The sequence below is a fragment of the Mobula hypostoma genome, unplaced genomic scaffold (genome assembly GCF_963921235.1).
Source record: "Mobula hypostoma unplaced genomic scaffold, sMobHyp1.1 scaffold_115, whole genome shotgun sequence".
NCBI lineage: Eukaryota > Metazoa > Chordata > Chondrichthyes > Myliobatiformes > Myliobatidae > Mobula > Mobula hypostoma.
Genome location: NW_026948263.1, coordinates 167,250 through 194,525, shown reverse-complemented (window position 1 = coordinate 194,525; position 27,276 = coordinate 167,250). Strand labels below are relative to the sequence as shown.

Below are 27,276 nucleotides of genomic sequence, written 5' to 3'. Positions count from 1 at the left end.
ATTCCTGCCCATCTTGTTCAACCTCAGTCCATTCTCCTACCCACCCCCCCACCCCCACTTTCAGTGATATGCATCAACCATCTAGGTCAACCTCAGTCCACCCTGTATCTTACCACCTCAATGTTATATATCAGCAATCTTTCTTTTAACCTTGTCTTCATTGTGAAGTGTTCATTTACACCTTTGGCCTCGCTGAGTTATTTCCAGAATCAGTTTTTGTTAGCTGGAATGCCAGAGGGTCATCAGATACCAGTTCTGTTGTGCATCGGTGTGGGAGGTGCTAGTTTCTGAACTGTGACTGGCTGACACACTGTAGCATTTTACTGGCAGCAAAGAGTACTGTGAGAGTTGGTGCTTGGGCTATAGTCCTGTGATCTACATTCCAGGTATATGGAACTGTTGGTGTTTTGGTTTTGACTTTGGTTAGTGCTTCTACAGAGGGGGATGGATGGTCGTCCTTCTGCAATGAAGCAGAAATTTCGAGCAGCTGGACATTGGTTGTGGGGAAATCCCGGATTGCACCACCCAGTGTGAGATGCGGGGACGATGTGTGAGTCTCTCAGGATCGGTGAGTGGCAGATTCAGCTGTGTGACTCTGTGAGGTTGGGTCCTGGGATATCAGTTTTTGATCCAGGTAAATTGGACCCAGGGTCGAGCTGCCCAGGTTTATGAAGTGCTGAGTGAGTATTTCTGGTCTGGGATCAGATGTTTGATTCTGGAGTTCCTTTGGAAGCAATGACTGCTAAACTGAGGAAAGGATGAGTTCCCATTCCATCCTCATAGGGAGAGGCAGAGATTAATATATTCATGATTGCTAAGTAGCTTCAGGGTTACAGGAGGAAGGCAGGAATATGGTGTTGGAATAAAAATCAGCCATGGTTGAGTGGTGGGGCAGACCAGGTGGATCGAATCACCTAATTCTGTTCCTGTGCCTTATGTCTTACCATGACTGAATGATGGCTCCTTCTTATCCCATATCGTTTTGTGACGTGTGAGAGAAAGTAAAAGATTGCTCACTGAGATCATTGCATTTATTTTCAATGTTTAAATTTCAGTGAGTTTTGTTCTTAGAAACATGAAACAGAAATGTTTGGTCCTCCTTTCTATTGTTAATGTGCTTCATTATCTTTCATGTTAAAGTTAGGCCTGTGGTGAGAGATTTATTGGTAGAAAAACCCCAACTGGAAGCAAACCACGACTGAAGACGAGGGAACAGCAACAAGTGAACCAGCCCGAGGATTGAGAGCATCAACTGGAGAGAACCCATCTGACTCGGAGAATCCAGTGATTCAGTCAGGGGAAAGTTTGGTCAGTCCCATTTACTTAACACTGGTCCTTTAGACATTACATACCTGTACAAAGGAAGGTAGGAAATAGTTGGAGTGAGACTGAATGTGCCCAGAAGAACCAGTTATGCCTCTGTCAGACCCAGTTGCAATCACTCCAGGTCTGGTAATGTGCTTCCAGCAGCCCAGCCCTTTAAAACCACTCCCATTCTGTGGAAGTGGAATCTGGATAAAGTCACTCAGAGACCGTATAAATACAAACTCTTTATTCCAAGCACCCGGGGCTTACTCAGTTAGTCACACAAACAGGAACAGTCTATGACTGTTCCCACCCAATCCATTAACTGACTAACAATTCCCCTTCCACCATAGGTATATCCGTCCAGATACCCCCCACACAAGACAGGCTGGAGCCAAAGTTATTTACTACATGACAGCCCCTAAAGACAAATTACAAAATAGTCATAATGGCTTTCACACACAGAACAGACTGAAGCTGTCCTATCTCTACACCTGAGTGCACAAGGAGGTAAGCATGCTGAAACCCCAGCTAGCAACCCTCAAGAAGAAATATGACTCAGCGTGGCTTAGCACATCTCTTGATCATCAGCAGTTTCTTTCAGGAAAACAGGCTGCTATTGTTTAACAAAGTGTTAACCCTTTTACATTCTTTATCATTCCCTCCATTTGATCATTACATGATCAACAAAGTAGTAATTCTTTACAGAGAACACAACTGAGTACAGCACAGGCTTATCAGTGGGTAAAAGCAGTGTACATCAGTAATTATAACAATGATATGTACAACTATTAGGCCATAATGAAGTATCATGCCCCACATATTACCAAACAGGCCTTCAAAGACCACCATTTCGAGCCTTTGGTGAACCCATGTAAATCCTGCCCTACTCTCTTGATGCTGTCAGTTTCCTTGGCAGTGTGCTCGGAGAGGGATGTAATTTTAGACTAATCAGGGATATAGGTGCAGCATTCTGTGTCAATAATAGCACAGGTTCTGTGAATATAATGTAATGTAATATACTGTGAATGTAATGCTTGGAGAATTTTGGTCAGTTGGCTCGTAGTCATGTACAATTCCAAATGCATAACAGGAGTCTGTGTGAACGTTTGCACCTTAGTCTGTTGCTGGGATACAGGCACGAGTCAGAGCAATGAGTTCAGCCTTCTGGGCGGAGGCAGCTGCTTCAAAAGAGGCCTGCACAACCATCTCACTGTCCGTCACTATCGCATAGCCAGAATATCCTGCTGGATCCACAAAAGAGCTTCCATCCTCATAAAATATTGCCTCGGGATTGAGGGGATATTACAGAACGTGTGGGACAGTCTGTCCTTCTTACACGGTGACCCAGACGTGGCAGTTGCAGCCAAGTCTTGCCAGTCTCCCTTGGTGCTGGATGCTTGTTTCGTCAAGGTAGGCAAGGAACCCCAGGCTCTTCCCTCGGCTCTTTGGCTTGAACCCAGGGCAAACCCTAATGGTTGTATGGGGAACCACCAGTCCTGTCTGTCGCCAAAGGAAATCCTGAACTTCAGCCAGTAATGCACTGCCCTCTCTTCCTTTAACCTCTCCAAACACCGTGAGTGGGAAACTCTGTCCCTCGAAGGGTGCATAATATTGGCTTTCCTCAGTTGAGCACCCCGTAGGGTCATAGCACAGAGTCACATGGGGATGGACCACTGGCAGAGGGGCTTCAAACGAAGTGGGGTCCAAATTAAGTGCCCACCTCTGTGGCGGGGGGCCGGGGGATCAGTAACTGGTAAAGCTGTTGGTTGTTCGCTAGTCCCAGGGTGATATCCTTGCCTGTGTATAGAATCTCGACTTCCAACGGACAGAGAAAGTCTCTCCCTGAAAGATTACACCCTGACTGGTGGTGAGTGTAAATGAAACCCCACACTGGTTCCCATGGAAATCTACCTGCAGTGGCTGGGTACGTGAATACGTACGTTCCATGCCTTCAAACCCAGACAAAGTGATTGTAGTGTCTGATAGCTGGAATCCCTTTTCTGATACTATTTCCTGACCAAGAGTGGTTGTGGTTGCCCCGATATCAATCATAAACAGAACTGGAATTCTAGCAACTTGCAATATCACATTGGGCTCTTCCTGAGGGGTGGTATTCATGGTAGGAAGCATCCTTGCTTGTCAATTTCTAAACAGGTTGTTGTCCCCACCTGTCCCTTGGTAGGTTTTTGTTCCCATTTCTGATCCCCAGATATAGTCCGCTCGCGTCCTGCTTCCCGCTAAACATATTCACCTTTAATATTAGTTCCCTTCAGGGTTGAATGGGTTCGAAAGCCGGGTCCCGGTAATATGTCAAAGCTCGTTGCAATCGATTTCGATCATTGTCAGGCCAATCTATATTATTTGTTTTAATCATGTTGGCTAACTTAATTGGTAAGCATTGGAGCAGTAAGGGATTAAACGGGGGGAACGGATTCCCACATTAAAGTCTTGGTCTCCTGTGAAAGTGCCTTGGCAGGCCACAAATCGCTCCCAATAGTCTGGTCCCGATTCCCCAGGCTGAGGTTTGCATTCAAGTACTTTAGTGATGTTTACGAGTTCTGGAGAGCCCTTTCCAAGGCCTGAATAATCTGGTCTGTCTGTTCATTCTCATTATGGTTTCCCGCCTGAAACTCCAGATAGGTTTGGTATCTCAATTCTGCCTTCCATTTCCGCCCCTCATCAGCTGAGATAATCATGCAGCAGAGACGGAATAAATCTAGCGGGGTGGCATTGAACACCTGTATAGTACTGCGGACATACTGAGCAAACTGTGCTGGTCTTCCTTTTCTGTCTGGGGCCTGATTCATGATCATTATCATTTCTTAAGGCTTCCAGGGTGCATACCGAGGCATCACTGAGGGCAGTCCTGCTTGTGGATTGGGCAGCATTTGGGTGGGCAATTGTCTTTGTGGAGCCATTAACTCTGGGGTTTTATTGGATTCTTCCCTCACTGTCTCGGCATAATCCTCGTATTCCCTTTCTGGATCTCAGGGTATAGGGACCTCCCCTTCCCTGCTGCCGCTGTTCTACCTGAGCCGCCACTGTATCTGAGCATTGGGAGGATTGGGGTTCGGGAGCACTGGGTGCACGGGTCAGTATGCCAAATATGTGTTCGGGATCCCTTGTTTCCCGATTAGTTCGAAGTTTAGTGTGACGTTCCTGCCCTTCTCTCCTATCTAGGCCAGCCTTGGTTTGCTTACGTTGTTTTTCCTGCTCTCGTTTTCAGCGCCCATCCACCATTCACGCTCCGTTTTTAGCGTCTCCCAACCTTTGGCATTCCTTCTGCAGTACATACCTCTGTCCCTTTGTCACATGCATTATTCCTCCAACTTGCTAATAATATACTGTTCCACTTTACATCTGCCTTTTCCTTCCATTCCCTTTTCAACAGTTTCAACTTCTTTCCACAGTTCTTTTTCCATATCAAATTTACTGCTTTTTCTCGTGAGGTAATATCCTACCACAGTCTGCTTGGCACTCCCGATATTGGGATCCAGTTTGTGACACCAAATGTTAAAGTTGAATCTGAATAAAACTCGGGAGACCAGCTTCTTATCATCACCACACTTTATTGCGTATTCTGCTGCAGGAGTTTGAGACCCAGTTGTCAAAGGGAAGGCACGTAACCACTGCCACCAACTGACAAGTGGAATGAGTTAGTCAGGTTACAGCCGTATATTTATACATAGTAAGCCCCATACATTACTATTGGTAGATGTTATTTGAACTGGTACAGCCACCATGTCTGTTATTGCAAAACTTAATTAATTAGATAAGAGAGTTCATTAAATCAAGGTTACAGAGGGATGTACTATCCAGTCTTTATCCGTTGTTCCCTTTGCAAGGCCCTGACTTAATTACAGACAGATATTCGTTCCTGTCCTTATCAGTGAGGCCTCCTCCCTTTACTCAAACGAGGGTACAATGTATAATGTTATCAACTAACGAAGGTACAATGTATAATTTTATCAGCTCTCAGTGTGTCTCTCTGCAAGCCGCAGAGAACTGGTAATGAACATGTCTTAACTAACCGCTGACGACAGAGTTTACTTCAGTTCAAACATTCCTATTCAGTCCCTATTATTCTTTTAGCCAGAGGTTACATAGGTTCGAAATGGTTTTTTAATATATCCTCAATTCCTCAGGAGGGTTCAGGGAAAATATTTATGTCCAATACAGAAACTGGTGTTACCTGTGTGTACTGTGGTGATACAAAAGTTGCTGGAGAATTCGCAAGTGGGACGAAGTGGAGTGATATTTGGAAATCTGACTTTTTAAAGTGTAATTTAGCAAGCAAACCACAGATGGACAATGTGCAAAAGCTCTGGTGAGAAAATACTTCATTACCCGTTACAGGCCTGCTACATAGGTTGTGTGAGAGTGCAGATGAACTTGATCAAACCCAGAGGAGATCAAAGTTCCTATCGACAGTGATTTGCTAGCTGTTAAAATGAATACTTCTCTCTATATAAAATTCACTGGGCACATGTTGTCACTGGGTAAAAGAAAATACACAATACAAGTTTTATGTGCACACTGGTCATTACAAACTAGAGGGGACATTGGTGGGAAGGTGGGGAGACCTCCAGTGTCCCTGATGCCCTCACCTACAGGATGTGCATCCAGCTGCAGCTTGTAACCCTGCACTTTAAGGAGTTGGAACTTGAAATGGATGAATTCCAGATCATCCAGAGGTTGGAGGGGGTGATTGATATGACATGAAGAGAGGTGAGTTGCACCCAAGGTGCAGGACATAGGAAACTGGGTGAGAGTCAGGAAGGGGAATGAGGTTAAATAGCCATCGCAGAGTACTCTTGTTGCTATCCCACACAACAACAGGTGGACCACTTTCGAAGCTGTTGGGGAGATTACCTAGCAGAAAAAAATTCAAAGGGATGACAGGGGATTTGTTCCTTATGGGAACAGAACGAGAGGGGACTAATACCCTAGTGGTAAGGCTTGCTAGTGCTAGTGTGGGGAGGGGGTGATGTGGTTAAAATAGTTGTAGGGGGGAATGGGAGCCAGAATGACAGAACAGATAGTGGAGAGGGTGAATTCAATTGACTTTATTACATACATCCTTCATATACATGAGGAGTAGAAATCTTTACGTCTCCGTCTAAATGTGTAATGTGTAACTTAGAGTCATTTATAATAAATAGTTTGTACATAAGACATAGAAATCAATTGTATAACCATGAATTAATCAGACTGATGGCCTGGTAGAAGATGATGTCCCAGAGCCTGTTGGTCCTTTTGCTGTGGTAGCGTTTCCTGGATGATAGCAGGAGGAACAGTTTGTAGTGGTGGTGAATTGGGTCCCCAATATCCTTTTTACACACCTGTCCAAGTAAATGTCCTGAATAGTGGAAAGTTCACACCTACAGATTCGCTGGGCTATCCGCACCACTCTCTGCAGGGTCCTACGATGAAGGGAAGTACAGTTCCCATTCCACGCAGTGATGCAGCCAGACAGGATGCTCTCAGCTGTATCCCTTCAGAAGGTTCTTAGGATTTGGGGCCCATCCCAGACTTCTTCAACCGTATGATGTGAAGGAGGTGCTGCTGTGCTCTTATCAAAACACAACCATGTGAGATCCTCGGTGATGTTTATGCCAAGGAACTTAAAGCTGTTCACACTCTCAACCCCAGATCCATTGATGTCAATAGGGGTTAGCCTGTCTCCATTCCTCCTGTCGTCCACAATCACCTGCTTTGTTTTTGTGACAATCAGGGAGAGGTTGTTTTCTTGACATCTGTCAGATGTTGTTCAGACCTCAGATAGAGTGAGTGATGAACTGTTTGAGCATGGTGCGATTAATGTGCTGAGCTGAGGATATCACAATGCAAGAAGCATCATAGGAAAGCCAGATGAGCTCAGGGCATGGAATTATGATGTTGTAGCCATTATTGGGATTTGGTTGCACCCAACAGTCTGAGGGATTGAGAGGAACAAATTTGTAGAGAGATCGCAGACCATCCCAAGAAACAAAGGTTGATTCAGTAAGTTATTTTAACTTTCCATATTTTGACTGGGACTCCCATACTGTAAAAGGACTAGATGGGGTAGAGTTTGTCAAATGTGCCCTTAATCAGTACGTAGAATACCCGACGTAGAAGTGTGCAATAAGCTGTAAGTAAATGATTCAGTGCTGGTGACAGAAATTAGTAATCATAATGCCATGAGATTCAAAGCAAATATGGAAAAAGAGAGGTCTGGACCACAGGTTGAAATTCTAAATTGGAGAAAGGTGAATTTTGATGGTATCAAAGGATCTGACAAGTGTGGTTTGGGACAGGCTGCTTTTTGGCAAAGGAGTACTTGGTATTTGGGAGTTCTTCAGAAGTGAAATTTTGAGGGTGTCTATTTTGTATGAGCCTGCCAAAATAAAAGTTGAAAGGTAACTGGCGCAGGGTACCTTGGTTTTCAAGAGATATTGAGGCCCTGGATATTTTGTTCCTCTAAATGCCTCAGACTGTTGGGTGCTACCAAGACTCATTAATGACTACAATATCATAATTCCATGCTCTGAGCTCATCTGACTTTTATTTCAGTCGTCTTCTGTTTTTTTCCAAAAGCTTCCAAATAGTATTTGCTCTTTTGTTTGCCCTCTCTTTGGCTTCTATGTTGGCTTTGGCTTCTCATTTCAGCCACGGTTGTGTCCTACTGCCTTTCCAGTGCTTCCACTTCTTTGGGATGTATCTATCACTCAGTTCTCGAATTGCTCCCAGAAACTCCAGCCATTGCTGCTCCATTGTCACTCCTACCTTTTCCCTTCCAAACAAGTTTGGCCAGCTTCTCTGTCATAGAAACATGGAGAATTTCAGTCTGGAAACAGGCCATTTGGCCCATCTAGTCAATGCTGACAAAACATTTAAGCTGTCTAATGCAACTACCTGCACTGGGACCATCGCCCTCCATACCCCAACCATCCAGGTACCTATCAAACTTCTTCGGAATGGTTAAGCTGAGCTCATGTTCACCACTTGTACTGGCATCTCATTCCACACTATCACGACCATTTCAATAAAGAGCTTTTCCAGATGTTCGCATTAAATTTTCACCTTTCCCATTTACCCATGACGTCTGGTTGTCATCCCACCCAACCTCTGTGGAAAAAGCTGCTTGCATTTACCCTATCTGTACCGGCATAATTTTGTATATTTCTAACAAATCCACAAAGCAATGTATAATTTCCTTGTTTATGTTTAGAGCCTTTTTAGGTGTATAAGATGATGAGGGGCATTGATGTTGTGGATAGCCAGAGGTTTTTTCCCAGGGCTGAAATGGCTAACACGAAGGGGCAGAGTTTTGAGGTGCTTGGAAATAGAAACCGAGTGGGTGTCAGCGGTAAGTTTTTTTACACAGAGAGTGGTGGGTGTGTGGAATACACTGCCAGCAATTTGAGTGAGAGTGTTTCAGTTACTGTGGGGCCAGACACCCATTCAGATCACTGAGAACAGGGAATAATACCAAAGGAGAGAGTCAAACTGAGCCAGGTCACAGATTGGAGATGGCAGAAATGCCCCATTCTTATAGAGACAGGAAGAGCATCAGAGAGTTTGATGGTCATTCCAGATACCAGCACTGTGCCCAGTTAGAAGATGATTTCTCTCTCCAACTTGGGTTGAACTTCACTGTAACAGTGTGATGTCAGATCTCACCTTGACGACTCAAGTGATCTCATCTGAAATGTTGTCCTACATCCATTGATGGATTTTGTAAATCTCTTTACAGGTTAAAAATGACAAGAAATTTGTCTCCGGGAATCTCGAACACAGCACGCCAGTTTTGCTGTCTCTGTCCAGATATTTAAGAAGTGGAGCAAGGGATTCACTCGATCATCCTTCCTGCTCAGACTGTGGGGAGGGATTCACTCGATCATCTGACCGACTGCCACACCCATCATTTTACACAGGGGGGAACCCATTCATCTGCTCAGACAGTGGGAATGGATTCAGTCGGTCATCTCAACTGAAGGTACATCAGCTAGTTCACACTGGGCAAGGCCATTCACCTCTTCTGTGTGTGAGAAGGAATTCAGTCGGTCTTATCACCAGTGGACACACCAGTCTGGTAACACTGGGCAAAGGCTGTTCATCTGCTGAATTTCTGGGGAAGAATTCACTCAGTCATCTGACCTAATGGCTCACCAGCCAGTTCACACCGGGGAGCGACCATTCACATGCTCGGACTGTGGGAAAGGATTCACTTACTCATCTAGACTGAAGTTACATCAGCGAGTTCACACTGGAGAGAGGCCGTTCACCTGCTCAGACTGCGGGAGGGGATTCACTCGGTCATCCGACCTACTGGTACACAAGTCAGTTCACACTGGGGAGTGGCCATTCACCTGCTCAGACTGTGGGAAGGGATTCACTTGCTCATCTGAACTGAAGGTACATCAGCGAGTTCACACTGGGGAGAGGCCATTCACCTGCTCAGACTGCGGGAAAGGATTCACTCAGTCATCTCAACTGAAGGTACATCAGCGAGTTCACACTGGGGAGAGGCCGTTCACCTGCTCAGACTGTGGGAAGAGATTCACTCATTCATCCACCCTACAGAGTCATCAGCGAGTTCACACTGGGGAGAAGCCATTCACCTGCTCAGTCTGTGGGAAGAGATTCACTCATTCATCCACCCTACAGAAACACCAGTCAGTTCACACTGGAGAGAGGCCGTTCACATGCTCAGTCTGTGGGAAGAGATTCACTCAGTCATCCAACCTACTGGTACATCAGTCAGTTCACACTGGGGAGTAGCTGTTCACCTGCTCAGTTTGTGGGAAGGAATTCACTCGGTCATCCTACCTACAGAATCATCGGCGAGTTCACACTGGGGAAAAGCCGTTCACCTGCTCAGAATGTGGGAAGAGATTCACTGATTCATCCACCCTACAGAGACACCAGCGAGTTCACACTACGGAGAAGCTGTTCACCTGCTCAGAATGTGGGAAAGGATTCACTCAGTCATCCCACCGACTGGCACACCAGTCAGTTCACACACAGGAGAAGCCGTTCACCTGCTCAGTCTGTGGGAAGAGATTCACTAACGCTTTCACCCGACAGAGACACCAGCAAGTCCACACTGGAGAGAAGCCGTTCACCTGCTAAGAATGTGGGAAAGGATTCACTCAGTCATCCCAACTACTGGTACACCAGTCAGTTCACAGTGGGGAGTTACCATTGTCATGAATCCCTTGGTTTCGTTTGCTGTGGACTGTCATTTTAAGAGAGAGAGAGAGATTAAGAAGGCTAATCAGTCTGATTTGCAGTTTGTTTACATCGCTCACAGCTTGTTCACTTTTAACTGAGGGCACAAACACTAAGAGTCAAATGGAGACAAAGGAAGAAAAATGGAAGGATCGAAACCAGGGAACTAGTGGCAAGGGTCACTGTTTAGAACTATACTTTGCCCACAAGGGTGGGTTAATTATCGATTCAGCATTCATCGAATGTGTGGTTGTCACCTTGTTTGTTCCATTGGAGTGGAACAGATTTGGGATATCCTGTGAAGACCACTTATGTGTTAACCATTGCCTGGGTTTGGGTGTGGTTATTCACTTGAAGACGATACACCTTGTGACAAGTCACTTTTGGTGATAATTCGTATGTGGATTTAGAACGACGACGAATAAAATCTACAGTGACTATTCTGTTGTTTTACCACCATGGGACCTGTGGAATTCGATATAATTGCCTTCTCTTGACATTTACCCTGGATTACAAATATCTCTCTCATCACCTATTCCATGGATGAACTGAACTTTCATACTTTACCATCTCAAGACTCTAAGTCTTGTTTTCCCAGAGCTCAATATTTTGGGAGTTATATTTAAACACATATATACACATAATACTGTTCACTTTTGTTTATCTTGCTTAAGTTACTATATTATAAGTAGATACTCGTAATGACAGTGGTTTTAACATCAAAACCAGACTCCAGGTGTAGCCTATTGCTGCTGGTTCATTTCTAAAGCGTTACTGTTCATAACAAAATTGGGGCCTGTGTTCGGGATATGAACAAATTTGGGGGCGTATTATTGATTAATTATCGATTTCATTGGGGAAATCCCTTTTGATTTATTTGTGTGTGGAAAATCAGCAGCAATGGATGTTGATAGATTTCTGGAAGCGCTAGTCTCTGGGGCATGAGAGGATGCCAGAAGGATTGGGTTGTTGAGTATTGCTAAAAGGTTAAAATTTGCTAAGGTGAAATTGACAATGAGGAGGGCACAGAGAAGCAGAAAAACAGAGAAGAGGCAGAAAACCAGAGGGAGGAAGCACAAAGACGGGCTGTTTGAGCTGGAAAAGATGGAGAGATTGCAGCAAAGGGGTCTGGCATTAGACTCTGGTGATAAGTTTGAGGCCAGTCGGGAAGTTAAATTGGTTCCTCCATTTGATGAGGCGGATGTTGATAAATACTTCCAGCATTTTGAGAAGTTTGCTCAGAGTTTAAAGTGGCCAAAAGAGGGTTGGCCTATTCTCTTACAAAGTGTAATTAAGGGGAAAGCTCAGCAAGACTGTTCTACTCTGACAGTTGATGAAGCAGCTGATTGGGACATAGTGAAACAGGCTGTGCTCAAGGCTTACGGGTTGGTCCCAGAAGCAAAAGTTTAGAAATTTGAGGAAATCTGTTATATGGAATTTACTTATGAGAAATTTGTGTGTTTTGACCACTGGTACACACATAAAAATGTAAATGATGATTTTAACAGCTTGAAAGAGTTGGTTTTAATTGAAGAATTCAAAAGGTGTATCCCTGGTGATATAAAGATGTACTTAGATGAAAAGGATGCTGCCACTTTGCAGGTGTCTGCCAGATTAGCAGATGAGTTTGTTTTAACTCATAAGGTTAATTTTACGCCGAATAAGAGCTTCCAGAAGAGTAGCAGGGATAACCAGAAATTAAAGCTGGGATTAGTAACAAGTGTAAGGATGAAGGGCAGCAGTTGAAGGAGAAATATTCTGGTCTTACTTGTTACTATTGTAAGAAAGCTGGTCATATGATGGCTAATTATTCCATCCTGAAGAAGAAAAAGGAAAAGGAGACAGTCCCAAATGCCTGTGATCAATATGTTGAAGCACATATAAACCCACAGGGTTCTGAACACTCTGTTGAGGCTTAGTTAAGGACTGAGAGGTCTGACCGAGTTAAGAAGGTATTTGATCATTTTATGTCAGATGGGTTTGTATTAGTAAAGAAAGGGTCAACCCCAGTACCAGTGAAAATTCTTCGAGATACTGGGGCTTCTCAGTTACTTATATTAGACAGTGTTCTAAAGTTTGGTGATGAGACTAACATTGGTGAGATGAATCTTATTAAAGACATTGCGGGTGGCATGGTTTCTGTGCCATTGCACAGGGTAACTTTACAGTCAGAGTTGGTTTCGGGACCTGTTAAGATTGGATTATGCTCCAGTTTACAGGTGGAAGTTGTTACTTTGCTGTTAGGGAATGACCTGGCAGATGGTAAAGTTGTTCCTGCAGTGCAGTTGACAACTAAGGCAACCAGTGACGACCCACAGATGGATTTTTACATTTATCCTTCCTGCGCAGTAACTCGAAGTATGTCTAAAAAGTCTACCAACACAGATGGTTCTGTGCAGCATGATTCTGATACCCATGATAGCCAAAATCGGGATTCAAGTTATGATGACTTGTCAGGGACTTTTCTACTTTCATTGTTTCAACAGGATTCAGGTAGTAAGTCTGATGGAAAAGAAGGAGTTTATAGCAGAACAGAACCAAGACCCTGAGATTGAAGCTTTAAAAGAAACAGTTCTCTCAGATAATGAGAGTAAGAAAGTGCCAGTTGGCTATTATCTCAAGGGTGGAGTATTAATGAGGAAGTGGAGGCCACCTGCTATACCTGCGAGTGAGGAATGGGCAATTGTTCACCAAGTTGTAGTCCCTAGAGTTTATAGGATTAAAATTTTAGCTTTGACCCACAGTATGCCCTGAGGTGGCTATTTTGGAGTGAATAAAACTGTAAACAGGATTATGAAACAATTTTACTGGCCTAATTTGAGGAAAGAGGTTGTGACCTTTTGCAGAACCTGTCACACTTATCAATTTGTCGGTAAACCTAATCAGGTCACCCCAGTGGCCCCACTCCGGCCTATACCTGTATTCGGTAAACCCTTTTCTAAAGTTATAGTGGATTGTGTTGGCCCATTGCCAAAGACTGAATCTGGCCATCAGTATTTGCTAACTATTATGTGTACTGCGTCCGGATTCCCAGAGGCAATACCTCTCAGAAATATTAAAGCTAAAAGTGTGGCAAAGGCTCTTACCAAGTTTTTTTATCTTATTTGGTTTACCTAAAGAAATCCAGTCTGATCAAGGAAGTAATTTTACATCTGGATTGTTCCAGCAGGTAGTTTATGAACTGGGAGCTAAACAAATGACATTGTCTGAATACCACCTGGAATCACAAGAGGCTTTAGAAAGATTTCATTCTACCCTCTAAACAATGATTAAGACATACCGTGTTGAAAATGGAAAAGACTGGGATGAAAGAAACATTTGCTTTTGTTCGCAGTAAGAGAGTCGGTACTGGAATTACTGGGCTTTAGTCCTTTTGAACTTGTATTTGGTCATAGAATGAGGGGAACTTTGGCCTTGTTATAGGAACAGTGGTTTGATGGGGATGTACATGTTAACTTGTTACACTATGTTTTTGAAGTTCAAAAATAAACTACACCAAGCTTGTAGTCTAGCAAGACAAAACTTAATGATTTCTCAAAACAAAATGAAGTGTCGGTTTGATGAGTGGGCTTGCGACAGAAAATACCAGGTGGGGGATAACGTGCTTGTCCTATTTCCAATGTTGACGAATCCACTTCAGGGGAAATTCAATGGACCGTATGAAATAGTCTCTCAAAGTAATGATGCGAATTATGTTACTAAAACACCCGACCGACGTCAACTAACACAGGTGGTACACATAAGTATGATAAAGCCTTATTTTGACAAGCAGGCACCATCTGTGAGTGTTGTCAAAATATATGAATCTGGCAACCCTGAGAATGAAACAATTGACTCGTCTAAGGCTACGTCCACACTAGACCGGTTAAATCCGTAACCAAAGCTTTTTCTCTTCGTTTTGACCCTCTGTCCACACTGAAACGGTGTTTTCCTCCCTCGAAAACAGAGATTTTGTACAACGCCCTCCAGAGTGTGTAAATTTGAAAACGCCGATTGTGCAGTGCAGTGTGGACGGGCGAAACAGATATTTTTAAATACGCTGTCATGACGTGCCGGAACAGATGGCGGCAGTGTGGCATTTCATTGTTTTCTTGAACGCAACCCCCCACACAACCTAACAATTTCAGAACAGACAGAAACAATACTGAAGCTAGAAGAGTTAGAAATGTACTTAACTAATACTTTGACCCATAGCTTACTGAATAAATAAGTATACTAACTTTGCCCTGTTTTCTGTCCTTGCTTGTGTGAAGGTAGTTTACCTATTTATGCAAGTACTTCTTTGACAATAGATGTGTAATGGCCCAATGTAACATTGTATGGAAATACAAGATAACACTGATGCAGACATGTTGTATACATTTAACAAGGCGCTTTATTTGTCACGGACCCTTCTGGCAATCCCCCACCTTACTATTTACCTCAGGAATTGGGCTTCAATCCCCTCATTTAATTTCTAATCATTCCCAGGTTCCACTACCTACACACACCTGCTCTCCATCAGAAAATGCAGGATAAAGGAAGGATGTGGAAGCATTGGAAAGAGTACAGAGGAGATTTACCAGGATGCTGCCTGGTTTTGAAAGTATGCATTATGGTCAGAGATTAAGGGAGCAAGGGCTTTACTCTTTGGAGAGAAGGAGGATGAGAGGAGACATGATAGAGGTGTACAAGATAATAAGAGGAATAGATAGAGAGGATAGCCAGCGCCTCTTCCCCAGGGCACCACTGCTCAATACAAGAGGACATGGCTTTAAGGTAAGGGGTGGGAAGTTCAAGGGGGATATTAGAGGAAGGTTTTTTACTCAGAGAGTCGTTGGTGCGTGGAATGCACTGCCTGAGTCAGTGGTGGAGGCAGATACACTAGTGAAGTTTAAGAGACTACTAGACAGGTATATGGAGGAATTTAAGGTGGGGGCTTATATGGGAGGCAGGGTTTGAGGGTCGGCACAACATTGTGGGCCGAAGGGCCTGTACTGTGCTGTACTATTAAAATGTTCTATGTTCTAAAGACCCTGTGATCACAACAAGGAGCTGCCAGTTCATTGGTCGACTCTGGTGTGAGTAACCGCATTTCATGGTTCTTAGGGCCATTAGTTCTAAGTCCAGCATCGCTCCTGGATTCTCTCCAAACCCAAGACTTCAAGTAAAGACTGTCCTGGAAACCGATTCCATGCTCGCTATGGCGATAATGCCTTCCGACTGCTCCTGTGCCCGTGTTCTGCATTTGGGTTCGTCCACCGCCACACTTGTGTAACGTGATTAATGTATTGCTTGTGCAAACAGTCAATAGATGCAATTATCACCTTTGCCCAGTAACTTGTTCTATTGCACATGTTAAATACAGAAAAAATAATACACAAAGACATGGCCAAGGTAAAGGCAAACAAATGAGGTAACAGCAAATTTCACATTTGCCCGGTAACAAGCCTTATTGCATTTAGTTGTAGCTGTCGTCCCTTACATCGGTGAAGAGACTATGGCTGCAGAAAATGTTTCTGGACAAATGCACACCAAGTACACCTTTTCCTCTCCTCTTGTTTTCCGTGTGTCTTGCGCATGCCCAGAAGGAGGAGATTCACCCAAATATCTATTCTAATGTGGACGGAGGTATTTTGAAAATCGCCTGGTGTGGACGTCTATTGTTTTTATGCCAAACCGACGTTTTCAAAATTATCCAGTCTAGTGTGGACGTAGCCTGAGACTTTTTACAAGCCAAACATGGTCCCAGTTAGGCTAATGAACTCAGTTGTTCTGGAAAACATTGATAACAAGTTGGCTCATCTGCAGCCAAAGCAAGAACAACAGCTGAAGGAATTAATTCTGAAGTTTATAGATTTATTTCCCGATGTTCCCAAGCAAACCATGGTCGCAGTATATGACGTAGATATTGGTCAAGCCAAACCGACTAAACAACACCCATATCACATGAACGTAGAAAAGTGTAAATTGGCTGAGCAACACATTGAATATATGCTGAAAAATGGTATTTTTAGGCCTTCAGAATCAGATTGGAGCTCACCCTGTGTTATAGTGCCCAAACCTGATGGTAGTGTTAGATTTTGCACTGATTATAGGAAGGTAAATGCAGTAACAAAAACGGATGCCTATTCTATCCCTAGGGTAGATGATTGCATCGATAAGGTTGGAAAAGGTAAATTTCTTACAAAGATTGAGCTGTTGAAAGGGAATTGGTGTGTTCCATTGACGGCAGAGGTAGAGAAATTTCTGCATTTGTGACACCTTCTGGGTTGTATGAATACAATGTTTTGCCGTTTGGAATGAAAAATGCTCCGGGAACATTCTAGAGACTGATTGATTCTGTAATTCGAGGGTGAGAACACGCAGTTGCCTATATTGATGAGTTAGTCACAGGGAGTGACACTTGGGAAGAGCATATCTCTGCAGCAGAAAAGCTGTTTGACAGGCTTTCCCAGGTCAACCTTATAGTTAACTTTAGCTTAGAGTGAATTTGGCCATGCCACTGTGACCTATCTTGGCTATGTAGTAGGTCGAGGCAAGTTGGCTCCTGTTCAGGCAATTTCTGAAGTTCCTATTCCAACTGGTAAGAAGCCTCTTAGAAGGTTTCTGGAAATGGTTGGATATTATCATATGTTTTGTTAGAACTTTGCTGATATCGCTCTTCCTCTGACTAATCTCCTGAAGAAGGGTGAAAAGTTTGTTTGGACCGAGCCTTGTTTGGAGGCATTTCATCGATTGAAAGTTATTATTTGAGATTAGGCTAATCAATGTAGTGTGGTCAGCAAATTTAATTAGCAGATTGGAGCTGTGGGTGGCGACACAAGTCATGGGTATACAGAGAGTAAAGGAGGGGGCCAAGGAGACAACCCTGTGGGGTATGTGTGCTGAAGGTCAGGGAGACAGAGGTGAGGGAGCCCACTCTTACCACCTGCCGGCGACCTGACAGGAAGTCCAGGATCCAGCTACACAAGGCAGAGTGAAGGCCGAGGTCTCTGAGCTTCTTGTCGATACTTCACGCCTTCGTATGGCTACTGCTCTGCCCATGACTGCAAGGAACTGCAGAGAACTTTGGAGATCAGAGAACATGAGATAAACAAGACCTCCCTATATGGACTCTTCCTACACTTCCCCTGTGTTAGAAAAGCAGGCCATGTACTCAAGGATCCTCACAACCTGCACATTCTTGCTGCAAACCCTCTCCCCCATCGGGGAAGAGATACAAAAGCCCTAAAGCGCGTAACACCAGGCTTGAAGATGGTTTCCTGTCTGTGGCTATAAGCCAAATGAATGGTCTCCAGTATGATAAAATAGACTGGACCTCACAATGTAACTCGACAAGACCATGCACCATATGTCTATCTGCACTGCACTTTCTCTGCAGCCATAATGCTTTGTCACATTTATTGTTTTGTTGTATATCAGCTCAATGTACTGTTGTAATGTATTGATCTGTGTGGCTGGTACGTCAGGCAAGATTTTCACTGTAGCTTGGTACGTGATAAAGATAAACAAATTCCCCATTTTAATTGTGTGGAAATATTAGACAGACTGAGATTCTGCTGTGCGACCTCAGAAGGAAACTTCACTGAACTGTTGTCATTTCTGAGGAATGCAGATAAATCGAAAAGGCTTCAATCTCGCATTACGATCTGCAGTAATTGGGATCAGGTGACTGGTGGTGGGTCTCCCATACCAATTATCAGAATCAGGTTTAATAGCACCGGCATATGTCATGACATTCGTTGCCTCTGCGGCAGCTGTAGAACCTAACTCATAACAATAGATTTTAACAATTTAAATTATAATAATATATATTAAATAGTTAAATTACTTCAGTGGTCCAAAACTAAAAATAAAAAAAATGTAATAATCTCTTTTAATTGTGTGGAAATTCTGGAGCAAAGCTTAACTAAACTGTACACGTTTATGAGAAGCTCAGAAAAATAGGAAAAGCTAAATTCTCATATGAATGCTCTGTGTTAAATGTTTAACCAACATGGTGACAGAAGGCAGCTGCAGGTTCATGAGAGACTGTTACTGTCAGGTTCTGCAGTTCTTGTGGCTGCTTATCGCACCCAGGACTGAACCCTGGTCACTGAGCATTGGACGAGTCTGTTCTGCTGATGTTAGCCTTAAACTAGACTGGTGTTTAATATTGTGGATCTGTGAAAGATCAATCAGTTCTGCATCAAATCCCGTGTCTCAGGTACTTCCTGTCTCTACCACACTCACAATGTACACTAGAGAGGCCACTCGGCCCATCTGGTCCCTGCCCATGTTTCTGTTCCATATCAGTATATCAAAATCTATCCCTGCTGTTCCCCTCTCACTCTCCCTGTGATGACAAGTTGCAACTAGTCACCACTCCGTGGGACAGGAGATTTTCCATGAATTTCATAGAATCATAGAAATCTACAGCACATTACAGACCCTTCGGCCCACAATATTGTGACAACCATGTAACTTACTCTAGAAACTGCATAGAATTACCCTACCACATAGCCCTCTATTTTCCTAAGCTCCATGTACCTATCTAAGAGTCTCTTAAAAGACCCTATTGTATCCGCCTCTACCACTGTCACAAGCAGTGCATTCCACACCACACTTTGTTTAAAAAACTTAGCTCTGACATCTCTGTACCTACTTCCAAGCAGTTTAAACCTATGCCCCCTCGTGTTAGCTGTTTCAGGCCTGGGAAAAAGCCTCTGGCTAGCCACACGGCCAATGCCTCTCATCATCCTACACATCTTCATGAATTTCCTGCATGCTTCTCTCCAGGCTGAATAACACGATGAGCTCAATGTGGTTTTAATGTTCTTCAGGGCTCTGGTCTAAGGTGTTTAAGCTTCTTCTTCCCTGATCTTTTCAATGTTTTGTGTCACTCTCACTCATTTCAAAGGACTGTGCCTCTGACAGCTGGGTTGTTGCAATGCACCTCTCAAGTCTGACAGCAGACCAGCGAGTGAATCTTCGATGGAGCAGAGTCAGAAACCAAATAATTTCCAGCCTGAATCAGGGCTTTTGGGCTCCAAGAAGAAATGGCCCCTAGAGTTTACAAGGAGGAGGAGGAGGAAGAGAAATCAGACTAGCAGGATGTGGCTACAAGTGAAAGATCAGAAACATTTTGAAAATGTTTGATTGAAAAAAAAAAGGTGGTTAATTTCTGCAAATTACTGGAGGAAATCAACATATCAGGCAGCAAATGTGGAGAGGAATAAATGGAGAACGTTTAGGCCGAGACTGTGTACTCCTCTGCTTTGTTGCTGCCAGCATTTTGTGTGTGGGCGTCTCTGTATTTCCAGCAACTTTTGTGTTTCATATCTGCATTTGTAAGAGGATTATACCTTGGCGTTAAATACATGGAATACCTGTTGATATTGAGTATATTGTTTGTGGGAGCCGCCAACACAAAAAAAGACTGAGCTGTGGATATCGAACCAGGGCTTGCAGAAACTTTTAATGGCACCATGACTACCCATAAATCCTTGCGATAAAAATGTCGCCGTCGCCGAACCACTGATCAAATGCGCAGGCATCAGGGTTGTTGCTGTTAGCGAATATCACGCTTGCGCGAAGTATACAAAAGGCCTCCGATTATTCGGTGAAGGTTAGAGCGGGTTTGCGGGAGGGACAATCGCTGTGACCCGCAATCCCGGGACAGTCCAGCTCTCTCGTCCCTCTCTCTCAGCTCCACGATCCGTACACGGGCCCCGGGGAGATTCCGGCTGGTGAGGGAATGGGAACCAATGGATCTCTCAGACAGAGCTGAGCTCCAGCTGTCTAAATGCAAGGATTAGGAACTCGGAGAAAGGGAACAAAATCTTTAACATCACCCGTTGAGAAAATCACCTTTGTTCTACCTCCAATCACAAACCAGAGAAAAATTGTAGATGTTGGAAATCCAAGCAACAGACATGAAACGCTGGAGGAATTCAACATTAGTACTCTTTTCCATAGATGCTGCCTGGCCTGCTGATTTCCTCCAGCATTTTTTGTGTGGTCCTTGTTCTACCTCCTCTGGTGAGAAAATCCTTCATTACCCGCTACAGGCCTGCTACATAGGTTGTGTGAGACTGCAGATGAACTCGATCAAACCCAGAGGAGATCATAGTTCTTATTGAAAGTGATTTGCTAGCTGTTGAAATGATTACCTCGAAATATAAAATTAACTGTGCACATGTTGTTGTCACTGGGTAAAAATTGCATAGCACAAGATTTTTGCGCACATATTTCGAATTAGAGGAGGCATTGGTGGGAAGGTGTGGAGACCTCCAGTGGCCTGACGCCCTCACCTACAAGATGTGCATCCAACTGCACTTTAAGGAGTTGGAGCTGGAAATGGACGAATTCCGGGTCATCCGGGAGTCGGAAGGGGTGATGGATATGACATGAAGAGAGGTGGGTGGGTGGAATGCACTGCCAGCTGTGGTGGTAAAGGCGGATACAATCAGGTCTTTTAACAGCCTCTTAGATAGGTACACGGAGCTTAGAAAGATGGAGGGCTATGCGCTAGGGAAATTCTAGGCAGTTTCTAGAGTAAGTTACATGGTCGGCACAACTTTGTGGGCTGAATGGCCTGGAATATGCTGTGGATTTCTATGTTCTGTGTTCTATTTTAAGCAGCAAAACAACTCTGGCTGTTCTCCAATCCTCTGCTACCTCCCTCTGTCACCAAGGATGATTCAATTATCTCTGCTAGGGCCCCGACAATTTCTGCACTTGCCTCCCATAGGGTCCGAGGGAGCACCTTGTCATGCCCTGGAGATTTATCCACCCTAATCTGCCTCAGGATAGCAAACACCTCCTCTTCTTTAATCTGTACAGGGTCCACGATGTTACTGCTAGTTTTCCACACTTCCATAGACTCTCTGTGCATCTTCTGAGTAAATAGAGATGAAAAAATATTTAAGGTCTCCCCCATCTGCTTTGGTTTTACACATTGATTGCGATGCTGGTCTTCCAGAGGACCAACTTTGTCCCCTGCAATCCTTTTGCTCTTAATCTATAGAGTTTCTGAGGATTATCCCTCATCTTTTCTGCGACAGCAACCTCACGCCTTCTTTTAGCCGTCCTGATTTATTTCTTATGTATTCTTCAAATTCCTAAACCTTTGCCTATTGGCTGTGGAAACACTTCATAAGCTTTAAGCATAGCCTGTTCCACGTCCTCATAATTAGCTGCATCTTCAATTGATAGGGCAGAATAAACCTGTTGAGCTTTACCCTTAATTACACTTTGTAAGAGAAAAGGCCAATCCTTTCTGGCCACTGTAGTCCCGAAGCAACTTTCTCAAAATGCTGGAAGTATTTATCAGCCGCAGCCTCATCAAATGGAGGGACAAGTTTAACTTCCTGACTGGCAACAAACGGTACATCCAGTTTCCTAGAGCCAGACGTTTGCCTCCCGAGCCTTAACGTGTCTATCACTATCTCAAACTGCCTTTGTTTGCCTCTTTCTCTTTTCCGCAGTCTGGTTTAAATCTCTCTAACTTCATTTGTTCCAGTCGTAACTGGATCAAGTTTACTTTAAGGAAACCTCTCTAACACATCCTCCTCCTCCTCAAATTCCTCCTTAGCTATATAGTGCTCAGCTATTTTCCTCTGAATATCTGGCTTCATCATACATCACTTTAACTCTGTAAGGTCCAGCTCTTTAGCAATGGTCAACGTCTTTCTTTTTGGCTACCCCTAATGTCGCAGAGGTTGGTAATGCCAGAAATGCAGCACAATCCATTGCTGCTGCTTTCCACACGCAAGTCACTCAAAGGAAAAGAAAATAATCAATCAGACCGACAGTCACTCGATTAATAATCTGTACTTTTTTTTCATAAAGCGGACGAACCCCCAAATGTCTACCACGTGCCAGCAGCAATATTTCACACACTGAGTCGGGTTTCAATGCTAAAACCACTATTTTTATTAGTATCTACTCACAGTATAGAAAATTAAACGAAATAAACGGAGGTTAACAGTTTTATGCGTGTAAATGTGTGTGTAGCTGCCAAAGAGTCAATTTTAGGAAACGTTCTTAAAGCCTTAAGGTGGCAAAGTCGAACAAATCCAGTAATCCAGAGAATAAGTGACGGGAGAGAGATTTGTAATCCAGAATATCATGTAGAGAGAAGGAGATTGTCGAATTCAACAAGTTCCGCGCTGGTAGAACGAAATAGCAGACGTCGAGTCATTCCGAAATCCACCTGGAGATATCACCAAATGACAGTCACAAGAATATCGTCTTCAAGTGGTTGTCATATAACGCCCCGATTCCAGGTAAGGTCCAACAAAACTGATAACACAGGTGCCATGAGGAGGGCGTTAGCAGCGGACCCAAACGGAAGACACAGACACTGAAGTACTCGGAACAGGACTCGGAGTGTTAAGAAAGCAAGTGAAGTGGGGAAGAAATGACGCTGGACATTGACACAGGCCCTGGATGAGACTAGGATTCAGAGCCTGGACAAGGACTTAGATAGGAAAACTGGACCTGGACGAGGAACTTGGAACTTGGAGCCTCGACTAGGACTTCGAGCCAAAGACTGGACAGGTACCTGGAACCTGGATCTTGACTCGAACTCGGACCCCGGATCCAGGCGAGGACAAGATGTGGCAATAGGACGAAGCGTGGTTGCAGGACTGGACGAGGGAATTCCAGCACAGGGCGAGGGAACTCCAGCACGGAGCTGGGCGAGGTTCTCCTGGGCTGGGCGAGGCACATAGACAGGACGAGAACACGAAGCCTTGACTTGGTCTTGAGAGACTGGGACACAGATTCTTGATCTTGGAAGACTGGAACCTCGGAGCCTTGGACTTTGAACACAGGAACACGGAACACAGAGCCGGGACCCCTCCTTGGGAGCAGGACGTAGGGCCGGGACTCGTACACAGCACACAAAGCCAGAACCCCCTCCTTGGGAATGGACCAAGGGCCGGGGCTCTTTCTGTACACAGTACACTGAACAGGAAGAGGCAGTTCTCCATTCAGTGTAGCAGTAAATGGCCGGACCTACCTAGCGAAGTGAGGACACAGAAACAGTTTCAACTCAAGGTAGAGGCAAACGGCGAGACCTACCTAGCCAAGGCGAGGAAACAAAGAGACAATTCCAAACAACGACAGACTGTTCCTTATCTTGACACAGCAAGGCCCTGGTCTTGCTCCAGCGGTTAAACTTGACGGCATTACAGGCGAGGATGCAGGTGAGGTTGCAGAAAGGGCTTCAGGAGAAGGTTGCAGGCAGGGCTTCAGGGCAAGGCTTCAGATGTAAGGGGAAGGGAACAGTCCACCAAATGAAGCTGAACCTCGGAGCTATTTATGTAGCCAGACCAAAATGAGAATCAGGTGCCTTAATTGAGGCACTCAACAGAACAAGGGATAAAACAGGAAAACCCAGAACAAGGATGGATGGAGCGGACCGTGAACCGTAATGCGGACTTCACGGACTGGACCACAACAAAAGGATACTCCAACAAATCCATACATATGGATTATACGAAGTGGCAGTCACACATCCAGTGTGTACTGCGTGACGATAAAACAACCCAACGTTTTGGTCGTGGGAGGGTATGGAACTCCCAGTCTTACAATGACAGCACCAAACTGAATCTCTCTCTCTCTCTCTCTCTCTCTCTCTCCCACCCTCTCTCTCTCTCTCTCTCTCTCTCTCTCTCCCACCCTCTCTCTCTCTCTCTCTCTCTCTCTCTCTCTCTCTCTCTCTCTCTCTCTCTCTCTCTCTATCTATCTATCTCTCTCTCTCTCTCTCTCTCTCTCTCTCTCTCTCTCTCTCTCTCTCTATCTATCTATCTATCTATCTCTCTTTCTCTCTCTCTCTCTCTCGGATAAGTCTGCAGCCGGCTGCCGCAGCTTGTGACCAACGACATAGTCCCGCCTTACTTAGAACTCTTAAAGTAACACTCACAGTACGAGCCTGCGTCTCTCGTAACATCTTCCTATTTCGGACCTCACTGTACGGGTAGCAATCCTGAGATGAGAAGCTTGAAGTTCCGGCCCATTAACTTAGCACTTTACACTTGAATACGCTTTGAGGAACCTCGCCACTCTTCCTACCGATGTCACGACTTCTGTCTGGTCCTCCTTCTACTTCAGATTGCTGAAGTCTTGATCCGAGATATCGCGGAGCTTGGCACCCGGGAGGCAATGTGACATCTTGGAATATCGTTCACCGCCTCAAAACATCATTTCTATTCCCCTAACCAGCGAATCTCGTATAACCACGGGTAGCCTCTTTTCCTTCTTTTCAACTGGAATCGCAGAGTCAGTCTCAGTACCAGATACCTGACCACTCTGACCTCTGCTGAGTCTTTCCGCACAACATATCCAAAGTGATATCTGCTGTTGAGGGGAAAGGCCACAATGGCATTCTGCATTGGCTGTTTAACCGACTTAACTTGACAGGCTGTCACCGAATCACTTGTGATCTGCACATCTATATGCCGTGACTGTCAGACCTAGGCTCCCAGATAATCCAGATTCTATTAAATCTCATCTCCAGCTCCTTGAGTGGAGGTAAGAAGCTGCATCTCTATGCACTTTTCGCAGGCGTAATTATCAGAAACACTGAAGGTACTCCTGCCTTCCCACTTCCCAGGACATGTATTCCATTGTCCTTCCTGGCATCTCGAACTGAGCAAGAAAACAAAGAATTGTGAGGGAGGAACGCTGCCTTCTCTCACTCAAACCTCTCCTTTCTGAAACCTAGATGAGCCAATGCTCAAGAAATCTCCACTCTATTTCTGATCTGTCTAGCGATGACTGATCAGACAATGCCTATCCACACGATCTTGCCTCACTTTAATTTGTTGTTGCCAATCAATTGAAAATCAAAGTTCCAAGTAGCCGGGAATCGCTTCCTTTTCAACCCAATCGGAGAACCTGAGCAAGTTACGTGTGATCAGGCTTCAGTTCTCCAATTTATCGCTGCTCAAAACTCCAAAATGCCGCCAGTCGCTGCGTTTCCCACTCAGTCGGAGAACCTGACTGACCTACATATTCTCAGGCTTCACGATTTCTCAATAATCGCTGCTCACAGGCAAATTCATTTATAAAAAAAAATGTTTTGTTACAGAATTAAGTCTATTCGCAATTAAAATAAATGTTACAGACGGTTGTGAATCATGGAATACCAACAATGAAGTATGTTATAGCAAGTTACTTGACAGAGTTATTGAAGTAACTGCCAGTACCAACAGTGTAACTGTAATTTTGTGTGTTTCCCGCTCTCTGTCAGTCTGTCTTTTTTTGTATTGCTATGTGTTCTTGTTTAGTGCATTTTAGTCCTTTGTTTTCACCTGTTTGTTGCTAGATCGTGCGAGTGAATTTTCGTGAGTCTTTCCAGCATTCGTATCTGTACTCTGCCCGTCTCAATATTGACTCTGCCTGTTTCCCGATTCTGTTTTTTTGGATTTCTCTGGATGTTTGGATCTTTGCCTGAACTTTGACGCCGACTTTGTTTACACCTCGGGATTTTTTACTCAATTACTATCACTGTGTGCACAGTACTGGGTCTGCGATTGGATCCCTGCTCCAGCGTCCTGACTGTAACACTGAGTTGGGCAATTTCGATGTAGTTTATTGTAATTGACTCAGCCTTAATCTGCATAATCAAATAAATGTTACAAAGACGGTTAAAAATGTTTGCAATTAAGTGGTTTGTCTGTAGAGTTAATTCACCATTTAACGAGACCGTGCAGAATATAGCCGTCTGGCCCTTTGAGACGTTTCGCCCGTGCAACCCCGGAAAAACACGATTAATCAGAATGTAATCACGTGATTTTTTGCAATGACCAGTTCTACGATGCATTTTTGTACTGTGGGTGAAACTATGGGACAGGGAGAACCCGTGCATTTTACGGGGACTGAGCAGCACCGAATTGCTATTCGACCTTTGGAAATCGCGCTGACCGCTTCCCTACCGGGGCGATCAGTTTTATTGAAAGAAGAGTTATATTTCGTAGTGCACTGGTGCAGCCAATTTCGCCGTTTTGTGATACAATTGTAGCTATCCCCTCGGGTTGCAGCTGAACAATGAAACTAATATCAGCAAAACTTTTAGAGGCATATACTGCAACTACCAAGTCCCCCCCCCACCCCACCCCCCGTTATGTTGCTGCAGGAGTTGGCTGTCGAAAGTGGCAATCGCTTATTAATTTCATTGGAATGCTGATATGCTGATTGGGTAAATTGGAAAAATGGTGGTACAATTTTCTCTAAGATCTCAGTAAAACAGAGAACAGGTTGTAGTTATACTATGCTCCATCAGCACGACACGTTCACCTAGACGCACCGTCGGCTGGTATTGAGGACTGTTTGTTTTCGCAACGTGTGGGGTTACACGGTACATCTGCTAAATGTGGTGCTCACGATACAGTGATAGAAGCGCCATTTCTATGCACGCCACATGGATGGTGAATTCCCAGACCAGAATAGAGCTGAGGTAGTCATCGAGTCCAAAATCTATAATGAACGGAAACTGGCTATTCAGCCCCTTTTATCCAGCCCAGCCGATTCATATACCTGAGTTCGTACCATTACTGCCCATATCCCTCTAAACAGTTACTATCTATGTACCCAATCTAATCACTTTTAATTCTTATTATTGTACCGGCTTCTGTCACCTCCTTTCCCATCCCGCACACGCTTAGCATGAAAGCATTGGCCCTGAGGCCCCTATTAAATTTGAGTTAAGGAGCCGCGAACTCAAATCCTGACTATACCACACTTGTGGCATTGTGTTCAGTTCAGTTCGCAAAGTTGTAC

The 27,276-nt window shown here is 44.3% G+C and overlaps 1 protein-coding gene across 7 annotated transcripts in view; it reads right to left on the bottom strand.

Annotated features, from left to right (window-relative positions):
* The window catches only part of LOC134342255 (uncharacterized), a 52,389-nt gene that overhangs the window by 7,408 nt on the left and 17,705 nt on the right, over positions 1–27,276 (bottom strand). The window contains exon 6 of one of the 7 annotated variants that reach the window (XM_063040218.1): positions 4,841–8,109. The exons of the other annotated variants lie outside the window; for them this stretch is intronic. Coding sequence (XP_062896288.1) covers positions 8,015–8,109 — 95 coding nt within the window. The 3' untranslated portion in view covers positions 4,841–8,014. Of the gene's footprint in view, positions 1–4,840; positions 8,110–27,276 lie in introns of those variants that run through there. 7 annotated transcript variants of the gene reach the window in all.